The sequence below is a fragment of the Silene latifolia genome, chromosome X, assembly GCF_048544455.1.
Source record: "Silene latifolia isolate original U9 population chromosome X, ASM4854445v1, whole genome shotgun sequence".
Taxonomy (NCBI): Eukaryota; Viridiplantae; Streptophyta; class Magnoliopsida; order Caryophyllales; family Caryophyllaceae; genus Silene; species Silene latifolia.
In genome coordinates, this window is record NC_133537.1 from 235,679,189 (window position 1) to 235,701,352 (window position 22,164).

The 22,164-nt window shown below is 37.5% G+C and overlaps 2 protein-coding genes across 2 annotated transcripts; both read right to left on the reverse strand.

Annotated features, from left to right (window-relative positions):
- Window positions 1–2,266: 2,266 nt before the first annotated feature.
- LOC141619633 (uncharacterized) lies at window positions 2,267–3,647 on the reverse strand. The gene is made up of 4 exons (XM_074436652.1): window positions 3,469–3,647; window positions 3,157–3,228; window positions 2,945–3,088; window positions 2,267–2,522 (listed from the first exon to the last, which is right to left on the reverse strand). Exons 1-4 carry the CDS (start codon window positions 3,645–3,647, stop codon window positions 2,267–2,269), a joined length of 651 nt encoding a protein of 216 aa, XP_074292753.1.
- A 16,591-nt stretch (window positions 3,648–20,238) lies between these two features.
- On the reverse strand, window positions 20,239–20,979 carry LOC141619634 (uncharacterized). Its single transcript, XM_074436653.1, has one exon. It carries the CDS (start codon window positions 20,977–20,979, stop codon window positions 20,239–20,241), a length of 741 nt encoding a protein of 246 aa, XP_074292754.1.
- Window positions 20,980–22,164: the final 1,185 nt, after the last annotated feature.

Genomic DNA, 22,164 nt, shown 5'->3' on the forward strand with positions numbered 1-22,164 from the left:
CGAGTTTTTACTTTAAAAACTCCTTTTATACTTTGTTACATCCAAACGGGTTGTAGAGACAATATTGAACCCCGTTAAAGTGAACCCGGATTAACCTGGTATTCGCCCATAGTCACTTGTATGAGGTGACGTCTCGAAGTGACTATTGTGTGATGCGATTTATGGCAAGTTCAAGTGCCATAGAGTCATGTGAGATGACTAGTCGATCACATAGGCGTACTGTTAGGAACACTTTGTCGGGCAGTGACCGCTTATAGAGTTCTGGCAAATTTATATAGCCTGGTCGTGGCGAGAGCTACTATAGTATTCTAATGAGTCGATTCTTTTGACTAAAGACTGTTTGCCTAAGATGGCACAGTTTGATTAACTTTGATTTGTGTTACTACGACCTTCGTAAATGGGGTCAAATGGGCATATTTTGGGTTATGATGGTTGTGGCTAGTCGAAGGGAATAAGTGCGATAGGAATTGTCCACCCCTTTGTCAGGGTTAAAACAATATCTCAGGGCCACTCGAGGAGTAATGAACTGGAAATGCGTGGCCACGCTCGGAAGGTATCTATGGTAGATAAATTCCGGTCAATCACTTATTCCCCAGATCGAGGAAACCTCTCTCGATATGATCACTTGCAAGTACGACCCGAAAGACACCTTGCATTGAGTGGGATATAGTAATAGGACAAGAGAATTGGTGACGCACACTTGTCGAGGACAAGTGGGAGATTGTTGGAATATGTGTCCTCCGAAAATAATGCGATCACAATTGTCGATCATATTGATCACATGTTTAAGTCTCATTTTAAGAAAACGTAAGGGATGATTCATTTTATAGTCAACTGATCAACATTAATCGGTAACGATCTGCTTGATAGAGTTTGACGTTACTGTCGTGGGACGGTGGTGGTCAGTTGATCCCTTAAGGTCAAACCTAAAGGATGATGCCCTTATCCGTAAAGTTGATTGATTGTATGACGATACAAGTTAATCAACTCCTTAAAATTGAACAATTCAATTTGTGAGAGAGAATATTGATATCTTATTGTAATGGGATTAAATAAGATTTATTTTAGTAATAAAATGCTTTATTACTAAAATTGTTTATTGTTTGAGAAACAATAGAGATAAGAATGAATGGTTGATTATAATTACAAGATGTTGTGAATTATAATTAATGACCCATTTTATTTATGTGATCAAGTATCACTAGTCAATTTGTAGAATCTCATTTAATTAATTTATAAAATGATATTTATGTGATAAATATGCATTTAATTAATTAGTAACATGTATCATACTACATGTGACATTGTGTGACAAATGACAAATTGACAAAATAAAATGGTAGTCCATTTTATGTATATGGACCGAAATATTGGTGTGGAAATAGTTAGTGGGTGAATTTTTTTATGAGATAAAATAAAGTAATCATGCCTAGCCTAAAACTAGCTTACACACCTACATATTTAAAAAAGAGTAAAAGTAAAAGGAGATGCCATGTTTTGGCATAATTTGCCTCCCTTTCACGATTCCCCTTTCTTTTTGATGATGAGAAGTTTTCTCATTTTGTCTCTTATCATTCATTCTAATATCACATGCAAAAGTTCATGTATTTTCTCTCTTCTCTCTTTAATCTTCATCAAAAAGATTAGTTTTTGATTCAAATTGTTCTAAAAGATTACTAAAATTATTGATGTAATATATGAGTGTTAGTAATCAATTTTAAGGTAAACTACTAAACTAATATCTAGCTAATATTATTTAGTGGGGATAAGGGATAGTCTTAGGTGCAATCAAGAGGAGAATCTCTACTTTGGGATTTTTGGAGGATCATCCTTATATATGGAAAGCTCAAGAACTAACAAGAAGGAGATCTTGTTGGTGCCCATAAAACCGAAATCATGTAGTAAGGATAATGATTTCTTCTCTTTTAATTTAAGTTTGCATGCATAAGATTTGTAAATTAATTTTACGACTAAATTAATTGAAACATATATGAATATGTAAAGTAATGAGATATAGATTTCTAACACTCTGTTGCTCTCCCTTTACCCTCTTACAAGCTAAACTCCTAGCCACGAACTTAGCAACATCTTTCTTCATACCGGGCCACCAAAATGTCTTCTTCAAGTCCTTATAAAGTTTTTCACCACCTAGATGTACCGAATAAGGAGTGCAATGAGCCTCCGTCGTGATCAACATCTTCAATTTAACATCTGTATGGATAGAAAACCTCAAAACTGTACCATCTCCTACCCTTAACTTCCACTCCTAAATCTTGGGATCAAGTTCCTGTTTCCTTTTGATATCATCATAAAGTTCAGGCTCTATTGTCAAATTGCCGATGACATCACCCTTGCGAATCATATGAATCCCCATCTTAGTCATCTCATCCTTTAGCTTCATCAAAGACATAGCAGTACATAACGAATGTACACTCTTCCTACTGAAAGCATTTGCCACCACATTAGCCTTCCCCTCATGATAGATGATTTCCATATCGTAGTCCCCAATCAGCTTCATCCACCTTCTCTAACGCATGTTCAACTCTTTCTGATTATAGATGTACTTCAAACTCTTATTATCTGAAAACACCTTAAAGGTTGACCCCCATAGATATAGTGCCTCCAAATCTTTAGAAAAAATACCAATGCACCCAGTTCCAAATCATGCGTAGGATAGTTCTCCTAATACGGCTTCAGCTACCTCAAAGCATAGGCGATAACCTTCCCATTTTGCATCAAAACACAACCCAACCCATTCTTTGAAGCATTGGTATATACCTCAAAGTTCTCACTTCCCTCAGGTAGTGCTAGAACGGGATCTGTGGTCAAACGCTCATTTAATGTTTGGAACGCCTTTTCACAACTCTCATCCCAACGAAATTTGATCTCTTTCCTCATCAAAACTGCCATAGGTCTAGCGATCTTATAGAATTCTTTCACAAACCTCCTGTAGTAGCCAGCTAAACACAAAAAACTCCGGATCTCAGCAACATTCTTCGGTGCTTCCCAGTTTGACACTGCCTCAGTCTTACTAGGATCGCCGATACACCATCTTTCGAGATCACATGGCCAAGAAATGCCACCATCTCTAACCAGAATTCAAACTTAGATAACATGGCATATAATTGACTATCTCGCAAGCTCTGTAGTACTAACCTCAGGTGCTCCTCGTGCTCTTCCTTAGTCTTAGAGTAGACCAATATGTAATCAATGAAAACTACCACAAACCTATCGAAGAACGGACTGAAGATTCGATTCATAAGATCCATTAACACTGTTGGTGCACTAGTCAACCCGAAAGGCATTACCACATACTCATAGTGACCATACCGTGATCGAAAAGCTGTCTTATGAATATCCTAATCTGCTATCCTCAACTGGTGGCAACCCGACCTCAGATCAATTTTAGAAAACAGTCCGGCTCCACTCAGCTGGTAAAAAAGATCATCAATCCTTAGCAAAGGATACCTATTCTTCACTGTGACATGGTTTAACACTCGATAGTTGATGCATAGCCTCATACTACCATCCTTCTTATTCACGAACAACACTGGTGCACCCCAAGGCGATACACTAGGTAGAATGTACCCCTTGTCCAATAACTCATTCTGATGCTTTTTCAACTTCTCCAACTCCTTATCTTCCATGCGGTACGGAGCCTTAGATATAGGTCCCGTACCTGGTTTAAGCTCAACAATAAAATCGATGTCCCTCTTAGGAGGTAACCCTTATATCTCATCTGGAAAAACATCACCGAACACACTAACCACTGGTATATCTGTTACTGATAGCTCGTCCACTCGAGTATCGCACACGTGGCATAGGATCAAAGGACACTTCTTTCTCAAACATGACTTCAAAGTCACCACTGCAATCAACTTCATCTTGGGCTTTATAACAAACCCCCTATATGACACTTTGGTTCCCTTAGGCCCTTTTATAGACACTCTCTTCTGCCGACAATCTATCTTAGCCTCGTATTTACCCAACCAATCAATCCTGCCTATAACCTCAAACCACTCCAAAGGAAACTATAACAGATTGACTGGTAAGTCTACTTGCCCAACCATCATAGACACCCCTTTATGTAACTTAGTACATGACACGGACTCTCCTGAAGGTATAAACACATCATCTTTTACCAACTCATACCCTCCCAAACCCATAGCTAAGACATGACCCCTAGACACAAACAATGGGTTGCTCCTAAATCAAACAAAACAAAAGATGGCGTGTAATGAACAAGGAAAGTACCAGTAACCACATGAGCATCATCCTCAGCTTCCTACTTGCCCATCATAAAGAGTTTACCGCTATTCTTCTGATCTTCACCCTGAACCGTAGTTGCTGAAGTGGTAGGCTTAGCCGCCGAGTTCTGAGTCACACTATTGTTCGTACGCTGATAGGACCCTCCATTATTGCGGTTGTAGCAGCCATTGTTGTTGCTTTGGCCTCATTGATTACCCCATGATCCAGCTGGCCGACTACTAGCCAGACTCTAACTTAGAGCATGCGAGTAGTTTCCTTGGTATGACCTCGAAAAATCTTCTTCTCTCCTTACAACGCTCGTACACTCAAATCGTTTGTGGCCCGTCCCACCAGATTTAAAACATAGAAGAGTGGAGTTGTCACTAGTACTCCGACCACCTCTTCCCCAAGCTCGAGTTCCCCCGCGATAGCTAGATCCCTCATAAAACGTCCTAGGCTGATTGTGATTGCTCCTCTTGTGGCTTGACGGATTGCCACCCTCACTCTCAGCCTTTCTCTTTTCAACACTCTTTTCTTTGGCTTCCTTGGCAATGTCCACTAGCCTCTCATCGTGCCCCGCCCTTGCATAGACATCTTTCAGATCCGTGGTTACCACAGATGGTAGCCTTTCCATAATCTACACAGTTAACCCTCTCTCAAAACGAAGAGCCAACCTTCCTCGACTCAGCTGCATATCCGCCGCATATCGTGACAGATCGATAAACCTGTGGTAGTACTATGTGATGGTCATGTCATCAGCCGTAGAAAAGGAATCAAACTCAGCCCTCAACTTATGGCGAATGTGCTGAGGCACAAAGTGATCTTTCATAGCCGTCTTGAATCCTACACATGGGATTACAGGTTGACCCAAATTCCTATAGTATGCACGAGCCCCTTCTCTTTTGTTGTGCCACAAAACCCCAGCTTCATCCTTTAGGGAGAATGCAGCATGTTCTACCATCTTCTCCTCCGGATAACAAACCGCCTCTAAAACACTCTCTATATCTTGGTGCCAGTTTTCAAGCAGCTTGGGCTCACTAGTGCCCTCATAAGTAGTGGGATTGAAGCGAGAAACGGTGGTGCTCAGCCGGGATTCATCCACCGGTTTCCCATCCCCTTTACCCACATTCTTTAGTGCCTTCATAAGCACTTCATGCTGCTCAATCATTCTAGCAACCTCTTCAAGAGTCATCTCAGATGCCTGAAGGTTCGCGAATGATCACTTTGGCGATATTTTGAGCTGATATAACCATTAACCAACATAATGTAAGTACATAGCATACGGCTCAAAATAAATAACACGTCCATGGAAGAGGTACTCGGTCGAGTACTAACTCTAGTCGGCCGAATGTCTCACTCCAGTAACTGACTTCAGATAACATATAAAGCATACTCGGTCTAGTACTCTAGGTACTCGTTCGAGTATCCCCACTCGGTCGAGTGCCCCACTTACTCGGCCGAGTGGTCATAAGCAGTAGCTACTGTCCAAAACTCACATACCCACTCTCGGGCGAGTTCCTGGCTACTCAGCCGAGTATCCTCTACTCGGTCGAGTACCTACCCTTCTCGTCCAAATCATTCCATAAAACACTATAACCCATAACTAATCATCATGTATACGTATCACCTTTCCTATTCATGTTACTAAACATACAAAAGCCAGTTAATAACATCCATCATGCTCATATAATCCATAATACTCTATATTCATGCAATCATACAACTTCCAATCCATCCAACATTCTCACAAGAAACATAAATACACATGTAACGACTTCCAAAAATGCCCAGTAGTGACCGGCTCAAAGTTGTAAGGGCCAAATTGCGGCTTTAGGACGTCTCCCAAGCATTTGCGGTAGCTCTAAACAACTCCTACATGGGTTCATTTTAGTTAGACACCCTATGTTCATTTGTTCATTTGTTTTAGGTTACAAAATCGTCTCTCTGATACCACATTGTAACACCCCATACACCAAGGTGCCTTACCAAGGACCACCCTAGCATATCAAGGTGCTACCATCTCGGTTGCCCGAGGTAGAGTTGTTGGAATATGTGTCCTCCACAATAGTGCGATCACGTGATTTAATATCATAATTAAATCTTATACTAATAATACGTGAGGGATAATTCTTTATATAGTCGACTGATCGTCATTAATCGGTAATGATTGGCTAACTAGAGTTTGACATTATTGTCGTGTGACGGTGGTGGTCAGTTGATCACTTTAGGTCACACCTATAGGAAGAGGCCCCAATAGTTATTTAATTAATTGTATGCGATACAGATTAATTAATTCCTTAATTATGCGAGTGCAATTTTACGTCTTATTGTAATGTGATTAAATAAGATTTAATTTAGTAATTAAGTGTTAAATTACTGAATTAGTTCAGGTATTTTATAAGTTTTGAGGTAGAGGTAATTAGTTATTTAAAGTTACAAGAAATTATAATTTTAACTAACTAGTAATTATAAGACCCTTTATATGTTGATATAATGGTAGTATACTACTCAAGAAGTGGAGTGTATATTATATTATTAATTGTAATATTTAAGTGTTAAATCATTACATTAATAATTAATTATGTAAGATAGTTAAACATATGACTTATAAGCATTTGTGGGTCAAATGACAAAAGGCAAAAAGGGACCAAAATGGGTCCATATTTTCGGCCAAATAAGAGAGAAAAATATGCTCATTTTTTTTTCTACAAGTTTTTGCTTGTTTTCTCTCTAACTTTCCCTCACATGCAAATTGCTAAAAACTCTCACAAATACTAATACACTCTATCTATTACTAGAAGTAGTAATACTAGAAATATTAGTATTATTAAGGTTACATTTCTACTACATATCTAGTTAATATTAGTAGGAACTTTTGGGATTAATCTTGGGTGCAATTTATTGGAGTGGCTTCTATACCTGGAGTCTTAGGAGGATCATCCATCACATTAAGCTCAAGAACAAGTGAAGGAAGGTGACCTTACTTGTGCCCAATATTTCGAACCAACAACCAATGTAAGGGACATTGTTTTTCCTTATAAATCTCTCATTTAGTTATGCATGCACTAGATCTAAAGAACAAATAATTAACAAGTTAATTAGTTCATAATTAGAGGAATCTAATAATAGGTATATGAACTGAACAAGTGGTATCAGAGCATAAGGATGTTGCATGCATAATCGGTTATTGTTTTTCCGACTTAAAAGGTTAACATATAAAACTAAAAATTAGTGATTTATAAGTATATGCCACGAAATCACCATGCATGTTATATATTCTGGTCCTAAAATATTTTTAGGTCATTTTTATGATTTATGGAAATTTATTGCTCATTTTAATGATTTTTAGTTATTTTATTACATTTTTATGATTAAAATGAACTTTTATTCACTAAAATAAGTTAACCTTCACTACTGGCCATGGTATTTTTGTATGACCTCACATTAATATTTTATATATTGTATGTAAAATATCATATTAATGTGATTAATATATCATGATTCATGAATTTTTAATGTAAAAATGGCATAAGTAGAGGTTAAAATGGCTAAAATTGATTAAACTTACTTTCTGACCTTGTAAATTTAATATGACCTCACATGAATATTTTACAAGTTGTGTGTAAAATCTCGTATTACTTGGATTAATATTGCATGATTTATGATTTTTATGAGATAAAAAATTGATTAAAAGAGGTAAAATGGTTAAAAATAGTTAAATTTCGAATTAGGCCATGAAATTTTAATATGTTGTCACATTTTAATTTACAGAGTGTGTAAAATTCAAGATTAAAATATCTCTTTTAGCATGATTTATGAATTTTTAGAGTAAAAATGGCATAAATAATGACTATTTTAGCATAAATAGCTAAAACGATTTGCATGGCATGAGAAAATAATTTTAGGTTGCATAAATATCCCACTTATCAGATCTAATATTGTAAAATGAATGGGAATAATTTTTGGATACTTTAGATGTTTTATGAGATCAAACCGATAAATTGCAACTATATTTTCTCAAAATTAATTCGAAAATTTTAACCATGATTTTGACATTATGAGTGTCAAGGAATTATTCCAGAATGTTCAAAAATTTAAAATTCAAATTTTAAAATTTTTAGAATTTAATTTGGATTTATTTCATAAATATTATGATTTTACGGTAAAAAAACGAGCATAAAATTAAATCAAGTTGAATTATTGTCAAAAATTGAGTGATGACTAATTTTTGAGTCCTAAAAAGTGTTAGGATAATTAACTTGAGCTTAGATGTGATTTAAGTGTTAATTAGTGATTTTAAAAGGTTATTATCACGCATTTCCATAAAACCGGGTTATATATACGACATAAGTTAAATAGGGCGATTTGGCATATCATTTAGCATGATAAGTACATATTATAATGCTGCATATTTCAATTATTGAATGTCTTTTATTTATATAATTTTGAATTATGTAATTTTATCTTAGTATGGCCTTAGTTTAATCAATATTACCCGTAATGAAAGGGAATATTGATTCGGTTGTAATTTAATGTGATCTCGTATCACTTTTATTTTTACTAGTTTTTCCATTTTACAAATGTACAATAGGAATAGTTTTGTATTTTTATTATTATTTGTAATTATGGAGTATCTTCAAAGACGGTGTTCTTAGGAGGCGTGCCATTTGAAGATTCAAGGGACCAAAGGAGTTGGTTTCCGAATATGTAATAGATTATTAGATTTTCTATTTTAGGAAGGCCATACTAGGAACTTGCTACTATTGCTTTGCATTTCTTTTAATATGTTGCATGCATTGCCAAATCGCCATAACAACAACATGCATATCATATCGAGTCATCGACCGTGTCAATTATAATTATCGTAGTTCACTGCTTTAGTTCACTTAAAACGTGATAGATAATAAATTGATATGACCTCTCACATATTATAATTGAGAATTAGCCTTGCCAAATAGTACAAACCCATGAAGTACCAATTTCATAAGGGAGTTGAGCCGGCTTTACCGTAATACAAACCTTATTACATTGGCAAAGTGGGGTAGTAAAATGTTATTACATCGAAATTTGGATTGAGCTCAACGGAAGTATTCGTGACCGTAGTCGCATGTGTTCCGGGCTAAAGATAAAAATTAGAGTAATTTTTATCGACCGAGAGTTCTAAAAGTAGAATCGATTAAGAGGTTAATCCACCGAGTTATATTAATAAGGGATGACTCGGCTTACCGTACCCGTATTAATATGAATTTGGATCTCGGAATCAATTATGTTAGTTGGGTGGAGGTCACTATATAGATGCTTAAATACTTGTATTAAAATATACGAGTACTATAAAACGATAGATGTTAATTAATTCCTTCATTTCCTATTTTGTAGTCAAATTTTTTTATCAACCGCAATGGCAACTCCAATCACGTACGCATCCACTAGTTCCACCACGCTTACCAATGTGTCATGGCTCCGATCCTTCATGGATCATTGTAAGTTAGAAAAGAATGGGTCCAATTTCGCCGATTGGGACGCACAACTTCGCTTAGCCGCGGAGGGTGACGACAAGCTTCGTTACCTTACCGAGGCATCTCCCACCGAACCTAATGCTAGGTCCACCGCCGCCGCTAGGTTAGCCTATGAGGTTTACCAAAAGGAGTCGGCCGCGATCAAAAATGTGTTGATCTTTGCTATGGAAGCCGAACTCCAAAGAAGTGTTATAAAGATTAGCACCGCTCATGAGATCTACATGAAGCTTGTGAACATGTTTTCACGAGCTCCTAGTTTCATACAATATGAGGCGGCCTCCGCATTCTTTGATCTTAACATCAAGGAGGGCCAAAACGTGAGCCCTCATGTGCTCAAGTTGATGGAGCATGTTGAGACCTTGAAAATGCATAGGTGGAAATTCCCGATGAACTCGTAATTGATCGAATTATTCATTCCCTCAACAAAATCAAAGCATATGTTCAATTCCGGGTGAATTTTAATATGCAAGATAAGAAAGTTTCCCTTGATGAGTTGCACAAAATGCTTGTGCAAGCCGAAAGGGACATGGGGCTAAGTGTTAGCACCACCAAAGATGCGCTCAATGTCAATCATAAGAGCAAGGGAACCTTCAAGAAAGGCGGGAAAAAGGAAAAGAAGCAAACTCCCAACAGGAACAAAGCTAAGACTTATGAAGCAAGCTCCTCCAAGCCCAAGTACAGTGCCCCCACCGGCGACAAGTGCCACTATTGTTGTGGTGTTGGGCATTGGAAGAGAAACTGTTCCAAATACCTTCGGGACATCAAAGCTGGAAAGGTTATTCCAGTAGGTATATAAATATGCCTATCTTTTATGTTTCAATCTCAACTTTGGTATGTTGATACAAGTTGTGATGATTACCCCTTTTATTCTAAATAGGGTCTCCTAGCAAGGACAAAGGCAAGGAGAAGCAAGCATAGAGGATCATGTGGGAAGCTAGAGTAGCCAACAGTGGTGATGGATCAATGGAAGCTTGGCTTTAATCTGCTTTGTCTTTAATTTTATGATGTATTTCAAGTTTTAGAACTATTTTGATTTCCTTGTGTGACTTGGAAATTGGTTTGTAATCTTTTAAACAATTGTTGTGCTTTGGATATTTGTGGTTTTGTTTTCAACCCAAATCACTTGTTTTATCACTTGTTCTAAAATCATCATCATAAATTATTTGCGTAGAGAAACATTAGATAAACAACTCAAATTGATTCAATAGACGATTATGATGATTGGATCATTATATGTCCATAAGCTATGAATTTGATTCTCCTTATGTCTTTGTTACTTAAAGTAACAACTTACTTATATAAGATTAATTATAAAGTTGTAATGAGCTTTTGAACTCATCAAGTAGGGAATTTACGATACCATATGGACACATTATTCTAAACGGATGGTCAACCAGGAAATACCTAGAATAGAGAGTCTATTAAACAGATGACATGGATAAGACTCGTATATTATCATGCTGCCAAGTTAGGATCGCCTTTTGAAAGCAAATACATAGTCTAGGTAAACTTCTAATACTCCGTTAAATATATATGTTTGTGACTCACAAAGCTATCTCTCAAAAATATAGATGTATTTCTGAGAGATAGAGTGGGAGTAGGTTGAATCGTCACAAACATCTCTTATAGTTGAAATGTTACTTTGTCAAATTAATAGAATTATAGAGTGGGAGTTGGTGTTGAACTATAGTCTATGAAGATAGAATGAGAGCATATTTCAGTGGGAGTTTATCGTACATGTCTTATTGTTTAAAAATATTACTTTGTGAAAGTGATAGTATCATGACCCTGTTACATACGAGCCAAAGCATTACAATCCGGAAATGGTTACTCATGAGTAGATTTACATTATAGTAAGGGCCTCTTTAAAGGTAAATAGAGCTTCAGAGTACACAAATGCATAAGATTTACATGAAGATGTTGATCGAGATAAATTGTGTTAGGAATTGCCGCATTTCATTTTAATGAAGAATGGCAAATAGAATTCGCTTTTCTAAAATGGGAATTCAAAAACTTAGATAAAGATTTAAGTGTCCTAAGATCTTATGCGTAGCTTTCTTAAGTGAACCTAGGATGGTCTTAAGCAAACATTAAAGGATTATACTTTTCATGTGATAATAGTGAATGGTTTAATATACATGATCGAAGAATCATGATTATACATGAAGTTAAGTGGGAGCTAGAGTCATTTTCTCCATGTCTTATATGTTGATCACATATTAATTATTGAGAATAATGTACCAATGCTCTCTTCTGGCAAGAGTGATTGGAAGACTTGGAAAGGGATGCAAAGTATTCTAGATTTTTGAATCTATGTGAGAGAATATTGGCATAGAGTTGAGAGTCTTATGACGATAAGATCTTTCATACCTGTTGTACATGAACTAGGTTAAATAGGCTATTCGTGTTGATAGAAGTGGAAATACTATGATGGAGTCATAGTCATTTACTAAACCTATTAAGCTGTTGATCACATGGAATCGATTGCTAATGTTTCCGCCATTAGTACGATCATGTATGCCAACAGACGCACGTGCTATGATGAACCATATGCTAGAAGCATGATAAGTCAATAACAAGTTAATTCATGAGATGGTCTTGTGAAAGTCTTAAAGAACAATTGAAGACTTGTTCATATATTTGGATGACAAACTAAGTTAAGTGCTTAAGGGTTGCACAAACTTTAGTCTCCAAAAGGGATTTGTCGAAATCCTAGGCTGCTTTATTGACTAAGGAGTTAGAAACTAAGAAAAGTGTTTTTGTTTCGTGCATTGCAAATACTACAAAAGGAATCTAAGTAAATAGTGATAAAATCGTTAATGAAGGGATTAAGAGTGAATCCCTCTACAAATGATTTTGTCACAAGTTATGCAATAACAGTGGGAGCATCTTTCAAGTTAAAGAGCCCAAGTCTAGTAAGTAGTCTAGACATATACCTGGATAAATTCATGTCATTAGAGATGACATTGAATGGAAGGAAATTGCAATTAATACAGTTGGAATATATGGATATTGGGTTTATCTACTTTCCAAGCTTTTATTGCATCTAAACTAATGTTAATAATACACTAAAGATTATAAGATTTGAAGTAGTGATAGTGTATTGATTATTCATATGTGATAATCACATTTATTGTTTGAGTTTTATTAAACTCACCCGCTACCTTGTCGTATCCGAATGGGTTGTAGAGACAAATTGAACCCCATTAAAGTGAACTGGATTGACATGGTATTTGCCCCTAGTTACTTATATGAGGTGACGTCTTAAAGTGACTAGAGTGTGATGCGATTGATGGCAAGTTCAAGTGCCATAGAGTCATATGGGATGACTAGTCGATCACATAGGCAGACTGTATGGGACACTCTGTTGGGCAGTGACCGCTTATAGAGTTCTGGTAATTCATAAAGCCTTGTCGTGGCAAGAGCTACTATCGTATTCTTATGAGTCAATTCTTTTGACTAGAGACTATTCGCCCAAGTTGGCACAACTTCTGATTAGCTATGATTTATAATCAACAATTTCGTAAATGAGGTTAAACTGGGTATATTTTGCGTTATGATGGACTGTGGCTAAACGAAGGGAATAGAGAGATAGGAATTGTTCACCCCTTGTTAGGGTTGTATGAAATCTCAAGGCCACTCGATGAGTAGTTAACTGCAAATGCGTGGCCACGCTCGGAAGGTATCTATGATAGATAATTCCGGTCAGACAGCTACTCTCCAGATCGAGGAAACCACTCAAGATATGATCAAATGTAAGTACGACCTGCAAGACACCTTGCATTGAGTGGGAGATTGTAATAGGACAAGAGAATTGGTGACGCACACTTGTCTCGGACAAGTGGGAGATTGTTGGAATATGTGTCCTCCACAATAGTGCGATCACATGATTTAATATCATAATTAAATCTCATACTAAGAATACGTGAGGGATGATTCTTTATATAGTCGACTGATCGCCATTAATCGGTAATGATTGGCTAACTAGAGTTTGACATTACTGTCGTGTGACGGTGGTTGTCAGTTGATCCCTTTACGTCACACCTATAGGATGAGGCCTAAATAGATATTTAATTAATTTTATGCGATACAGATTAATTAATTCCTTAATTATGGGAGTGCAATTTTACGTCTTATTGTAATGTGATTAAATAAGATTAAATTTAGTAATTAAGTGTTAAATTACGAAATTAGTTGAGGTGTTTTATAAGTTTTGAGGTAGAGGTAATTAGTTATTTAAAGTTACAAGAAGTTGTAATTTTAATTAACTAGTAATTATAAGACCCATTATATGTTGATATAATGGTAGTATACTACTCAAGAAGTGGAGTGTATATTATATTATTAATTGTAATATTTAAGTGTTATGATTACATTAATAATTAATTATGTAAGATAGTTAAACATTTGACTTATAAGCATTTGTGGGACAAATGAAAAAAGGCAAAAATGGACCAAAATGGGTCCATATATTCGGCCAAATAAGAGAGCAAAAGATGCTCTTTCGTCTTTGTTTAGTTTGGTTAGAGTGTGATAGTGACTTGTCATATGAACTTTAATCATACCTATTCTTACACTACTCTACCTATATTGTACAAATGAGTAAAGACAAAAGGAAAAATATTCCCTACATGCACAAGAGGCCACCGGTTTTGGCTCTTACAAATAAGCATTTGTTGCTCATTTTTTTCTACTAGTTTTTGGTTGTTTTCTCTCTAACTTTCCCTCACATGCAAATTGCTAAAAACTATCACAAATACTAATACACTCAATGTATTACTAGAAGTAGTAATTCTAGAAATATTAGTATTATTAAGGTTACATTTCTACTACATATCTAGTTAATATTAGTAGGAATTTTTGTGATTAATCTTGGGTGCAATTTATTGGAGTGACTTCTATACTTGGAGTCTTAGGAGGATAATCCATCACATTAAGCTCAAGAACAAGTGAAGGAAGGTGACCTTACTTGTGCCCAATATTTCGAACCAACAACCAATGTAAGGGACATTGTTTTTCCTTATAAATCTCTCATTTAGTTATGCATGCACTAGATCTAAAGAACAAATAATTAACAAGTTAATTAGTTCATAATTAGAGGAGTCTAATAATAGGTATATGAACCTAACAAGAGTATCTCAAATTGACCATCAAAGAATAATTATTATAAAATGCCAAACTGTTTAAAGTATAGATATAACTGAAAATAAACACAAAACGTTTACAACCAAAACTGTCAAGGGACTAATAAAAACTGTCAATGGAGCTAGATAAAACTGGTGACGACTCGACCCCCATGCAAACCCGTGAGCTATCCATAGCTATACCTGCTCAATCAACTGCTCACCATCCCCAAATGGATCACCGCTGTTTCGAAAACAATACTGGGTCAGTCAACTGTATATTCAAGATAAGAATTCACAACACAAATGATACAATCAATTCAATTACAATATCAATGTCCAACTCCATTATCAATCAATAACTGACTACACACTTAAGTGTGTAGTCTTTCCAGATTACCCATCGCAACAGGTAATCCTCACCGCTAGTGGGGGACCGCAGCCGTTCCTACCTAAACCCCGCTCATCACAACGAGCGCACCGAGATCATTAATGGGCACATCCCCCTGGTGACGGGAGCCATAAGAGGCGAAGATGGGGTTAGAACGATCTCCCGAACATGGTCCCATCTCAACAATACCAATACCAATCTCAAAATCAACAAACCAATATCAATCAACCAATATCAATCCAATACAACATGTTAATCGATCAATCACCAAAATCTTAAATTAATTACGCAACCGATTGAGTAGGGAAACCCTACCTTATTAGCGAATCTGAAATCAACAAATAACATAGGAAGCTAGAATTGTTCCTCTACGAACTCGTCACATGGCAAAAACCACAACAATACTATATTACAATCATACCAATTAACCTTTTTTCCCCAAACTAATCAATTAGGGCAAACCCTAAATTTAACATTAACTAATTAACAAGGTACTAGAGACTTATCGATGAAACCGATATGAAAAAGACAGATGTGTAGACTCACGATCGATCAAATTGCCTTAGGAGTAATTAGGTTGATTAGGGAGGTGATAAGCATTGTTAGGTTTTGCAAAAATGATTTGTAAACTGATAACACGTAATTTATAATCTCTAATCACCTTAATCAAAACCGCGAAAATTAATCCCGTTAGACCGAGTACTCGGCCGAGTACCTGGGGTACTCGGCCGAGTACGACGTATTTGGCCGAGTATCTCACTACTCGGCCGAGTGCTCCTGAACAGTAACTTGACCTGAAGTTAGACGACAACTTACTCGGTCGAGTTCCACTTACTCTATCGAGTAACTGAGGACCAGAAAACTGTGGTATTATATACAACTTGGATCTCCCTATTTAACTATATGCATGGTCCAACAAGCCTTGAGTTGATTTGTGTCTTACAAGTCCTGTTGAAAAGGTTAGAGAATCATGCTAGGTTATCTATCAAACATTTCATCAAGCATAACATGTGCATAAGTTGAAAACACAATACATAATCATTCGTATAGACTCATTAAGCATAGATATAACACATGGTTACTCCGATTATCCCCCAATACCCCGAGCTAAAAGACTACTCACACATCATCATGGTAATCATGTCATTAATGGTGTCAAACATCTTGAGAAGCTTAAACATGATGAATAAGAAGAGTAATGAACAAAATCTTAAGTAAAGGATTGGGTAAAGAGCAAAGGAATTATACCAACTTATATGTAAACACCCACTCTTTACAATAATTTTGATAAAACTGTAAAAGTGCAGGAATGTGACTGTCTTCTAAATTTGGTTTATATCGTCTAATGGACTCCAAAAATCATGAAAATTTTCAGTAAATAACTTTGATATCTTAACTAAATTCTGCTAAGATTTGAGGATTTTTGGTGACTCAGAAGTATTTTTAATAAATTGGTAAACCTGGACTGACAGAGGATGGAATAGTTTGACAGTATGGATAAAACGGTGGAATAAAGGAGACAAATTTTGGGATATAATTATCAAACTACCTTCCACAGCAAGCACAGGAAGATAACTTAATAATTTAGGTTGTTTAACTCAAGAAAACCACGGCTTAACACATGAATACCCGAGTTGAAACAGACAGCAAAGTTCAAACAAACCACAGCAAGCACAGGAATGTTTATACTTTACTACCAGGTTCTCATTCAACACTCACAGCAAGCACAGAGTGTTAATAAGCGTAACTCTAACCTATGTTCTAAGCACAAGATTAAGAGATTTTAATTGAGAGTAAAACTCAAGTTTTCATTCATAAATTCGCTGCCTCTAACAGTCTGATGCAAGGGTCCTTATATATGCCATGCTTTTAGGTTAATCATGAAAAGAAAGTTCATCTAAGGGCCAGGATTGTCCCATACGTGAGGACAAGAGTCTAAATAATATATTACACTGGCAAAAGATCATAAATGTAAACTAGGGTGAAAATAAAATGAGATTGCAGAGGACACTCAGGTGACAGTGACATCTTTGTTGCCTTTCATGCTTTTTTGTGGCAGTTGTTGCTTTTTATGCTCATATGAGGACGGGTGGTATCCTTTGGTATTTACTTGGGATCAAGGAATCTTCTGATTTATGGAAACTCAAGCTAAAGAAGCTCCTCGGACAGCTCCTTCTTAGTTTGTCCAGAAATGGCAATGTTACTTTTTTGGAATCTCCCCTTTTCTGCAACTTAATTTCAGACTGGTTTATCAATACTTCGCAATGAGAATTAGGCCTGGTTCCTGAGGACTTTTTGATGCTCACATGAGTGTTCTATCAGCTGGCCATGGTGGCAGCTGATGATTTGCCTTGTACTGATACTTGTGACCTAGCAAAGTGGACTGCTCAGTGGCCAAATAGGAGTAGTTGTTGCTTGATGTTGCCTTAGTTACTTGGCTATGGGATAGTTGATTTCCCTGGTCACTGGCTCCTACATCAACCACCCCGGTTGAACATGGCTTGTCCTCAAGCCTGTGATCTCCTAATCTCATGAATCTTCATAGTATGGACTGAGATCAAAAACATTAAAGGTGTCATGCACTCCATAGTCACCTGGTAGATTTTGTATACATTTGGCCCAATCTTTTCAACAACCTCAAATGGACCATCTGATCTTGGCATGAGTTTATTCTTTCTTTTTGCTGGAAACCTTTCCTTCCTTAGATGTATCCATACCAGATCCCCTGTTTCAAATTCTTTCTACACCTTAGACACCTTAAGATGTTTCTTGTACTGTTCATTTATCCTCTGAATCTGTCTTTTTACTGTCTCATGTAACTTCAGCAGTTGCTCAACTCTTTTCTTAGCATTCATGTTGATGTCTTCCCTTGGCACAAAAGATAAATCTAAGGGCATAAGTGGATTAACCCCATAGACTATCTCAAAAGGAATGTGCCTAGTAGCAGATGATGGTGCTTTGTTGAATGCAAATTCTGCTGCTGCTAACTTCAGGTCCCAATCCTTTTGAGTTTTGCTAACAAGACACCTTAAAATCCTCCCTAATGCTCTATTAGTGACTTCAGTTTGGCCATCTGTTTGAGGGTGGTGAGAGGTGCTGAACAAGAGTTTGGTTTTAAGCAATTTCCATAGAGTTTTCCAAAAATATCCCATGAATTTTGTATCCCTGTCTGATAAAATTGTTTTTGGGACCCCATGGAGCCTCACAATTTCCCTTAAGAATAGTTCAGCAACACTTGCTGCATCTTCTGTCTTCTTGCAGGCTATAAAGTGAGTCATTTTACTGAACCTGTCCACCATAACCGTCACAGAATCCTTCCCTCTTCGTGTCCTTGGCAAGGCCACAATGAAGTCCATGCTTATATCCTCCCATGGCCTGCTTGGCACTGGTAAGGGAGTGTATGGACCAGGCTGGAAAGAACTTTTGGATAGCTGGCATTTTGAGCATCTTCTGAGGATAACTTGGACATCACCCATCATTCTTGGCCAATAGAATTGGTCCTGCAATATATCCAAGGTCTTTTGGACACCAAAATGCCCTACTAGTCCCCCTGAGTGGACGTCCCTAATTAAGAGATCCCTGTAAGACCCCCTTGGAACACACAACTTGTTGCCCTGGAATAGAAAGCCCTCCTGCAGCAGATACGTACTTCCTTGGTTCCTATGCCCTTCAGTCTGAGTAATCCATTCCTCTGAGAAGTCATGATCTTCTTTATACATCTCTTTCATGAACTCAGACCCAAGAACCCTGCTGGACATGACTGAAAGCAAGGAGTGCCTCCTTGATAATGCATCTGCTACTACATTTTTCTTGCCTTCCTTGTACTTGCTGGAGAAGGTAAAGGATTGCAAGAATTCTACCCATTTGGCATGCCTGAAATTTAGCTTGTGTTGGCCATTGATGTACTTCAGTGCTTCATGATCAGAGTGTAGCACAAATGGCTTAGGTTTAAGGTAATGATTCCAATGCATCAAAGCCCTGATGATTGCATAAAACTCTTTATCATAGGTGGAATATTTCAGTTTGGCCCCATTTATCTTTTCACTGAAATATGCCACAGGCTTCTGGCTTTGAATCAACACTGCTCCAATTCCCAGACCACTAGCATCACATTCCACTTCCAATAACTAGTCAAAATCAGGTAGTTTGAGGATAGAAGTATCACATATGAGTTGCTTGATCTTTTCAAAGGATTACTGAGCTTGCTCAGTCAACTGAAAATCCTCCTTCCTCATACACTCAGTGATGGGTGCTACCACTATGCTGAAGTTCTTAATAAACCTTCTGTAGAAGGATGCTAACCCATGAAAACTTCTTACTTCAGTGACTGTACTAGGGAATGGCCAAGATTGTACTACTGCAATTTTCTCTTGGTCAACAAAAATGCCCCTTCCTGATATTAGATATCCCAGGAATGCAACCTCCTCAACCATAAAGGTCCATTTCTCTAGCTTGCCATATAGTTTCTACTCTCTCAGGATTTCAAACACCACTTAAAGATGCTTAAGATGCTCTCCCTTGCTGCTGATATACACCAGTATATCATCAAATTAGACAATAACAAACTTGCCCAAGCATGGCCTCAGCACTTCAGTCATCAATCTCATGAAGGTGCTGGGTGCAATTGATAGTCCAAATGGCATTACAAGGCACTCATATAGACCATGCTTTGTTTTTAAAGCAGTCTTCCATTCACCCCCTCCCTAATCCTCACTTGATGGTAACCTAGCCTTAAATCAATTTTAGAAAATATGTTGGCACCACTTAATTCATCAAGAATATCATTTAATCATGGGATTGGGAACCTATACTTGACTGTAATATTGTTTATAGCTCTGCTATTTGTGCACATTCTCCAGGTGCCATCTTTCTTGGGTACAAGAAGTGCAGGGACTGCGCATAGACTGAGAGATTCCCACACAAACCCCTTTGCCATCAACTCTTCAATCTGATGCTGTAATTATTTTGTAGCATTTGGATCACACCTGTAAGCTGGCTTGTTTGGGAGCATTGATCCAGGAACAAGATCAACGTAGTGTTCAATGCCCCTCAATGGAGGTAATCCAATAGGCAACTCATCTGGGAATACTTCTTGAAACCTTTGAATCAAAGGAGCAACATCAGTAGGCACAACAGTGCTCTCCTCTTTGTTTACTTCTTTAGACACCAGCACCAGAATTGGTTGTTCTTGCCTGATCTCCCTAATCATGGCTGCTTCAGATAAGAACAACACACCATTCACTCCTTCTCGCATGTTAGGACTGCCATAGTCCCTTTGGTTTGGTGGCAATGAGGTCAATGTGACCTTCTTGCCTTGATGCCTGAACACATACACATTGTCCTTCCCCTGGTGTGTGGTATTCCTGTGATATTCCCAAGGTCTTCCAAGTAACAAATGGCATGCATCCATGGGTACTACATCACATAACACTTTGTTCTTGTACATTTTCCCAATGGAGAAGTAAATAATGCACTGCTTGTCAACTCTCACCCCAGAATCCCTATTTAACCATCTTAATTTATAAGGGTTAGGGTGTTCCTGTGTTGGTAAGCCCAGCTTGCTAACCATAGTGGTGGAGGCAACATTAGTGCAGCTACCCCCATGAATAATCAGGTTAAAAACTCTTCCCTGAACAGTACATCTGCTCCTGAATATCATAGATCTCTGATCAGCTTCTAAGGGAGCTTGTTGAGAGTGCATGACCCACCAAAAGAACAAGCTGTGCCCTGTATCAGGATGAGCAACAATCTAGTCTTGACTAGATTCTTTCTCAGGCTCCACCTCCTCTAATACAAGAGCCTCATCCTCCTCATACTCCAGCAAACCTTCCCTTTCCCATTCTGCTACTTCCATTGCAGTGAGTGTTCTAGCAGAAGGACAATCCTTCCTGAAATGGCCAAACCCTTGGCATTGGAAGCACTTAATCTTATCCCTGGATAAGGGTGGGTTGATTTTGGGGTTCATGGGTGCCTTTCCCTTATCCACAGTGGGTTGGGTGGTTGTTTTGGGTGGTTCATTGATTTTGACACAGAATAAGGTCTGAAAACAGGCTTGGGTTTGACTATAACTGGTTTGGTCTTCCCAATTTTCTCCACTCTTAGTGACAGATTAACCACATCATCATAAGACCACGAGGGTTGCATTCTAACCTCTGTAGCAATACTCTTGTCAATACCCTATAAGAACCTAGCAATTCTTTGTTCAGGTTTTTCATTAATTTCACATTGAAGTGTTAATTGCTCAAATTCTCTTAAATAGGCCTCAACAGTTTTCTCCTTTTGTTTGAGGTTGGATAGTTTGATGAACAAATCTTGAGTATAGTCTTTAGTGACAAACTTAGCCAACATTTTTTTAAGCTTGGACCAAGACCTAAGGGATCCTTACCCTCACTTAACCTTTGATGCTTAAGATTATCATACCACAGTGAAGCATAACCTTTTAATTTCAAGACTGCAACTTTACAAGCCTTAACATCATTATAATTCTTATACTCAAAGGTTTTCTCAACATCTCTAATCCATTCTAGTAGGTCATGAGGGTTTAAACTACAAGAAAATTCAGGGATTTCTACATATAGATGCCTGTCTGTTTGCTCAAGATGTTCCTCTTCTGTTCTGTTGCTTTCATCAGAGTCTGATCCATACTCCTCCTCTTGCTGCTGGTGTCTTCTTCCTGCTCCCATGGCAAAGCCTCTCTCTCTACCCCTTCCTCTGGCAGGTTACCTCCTAGGATCTGGGTTTGGGATCCTTTCCATGACAGCATGCATAGCATTCACCAGTGTACCCATATTTATGGAAAGATCTCCAATTGTGGCTTCAATGCGAGCAAGCCTCTCTTCACTCATGGTTATTTTTCTATTTTTAATGTAGGTAGGTTGATGAACTC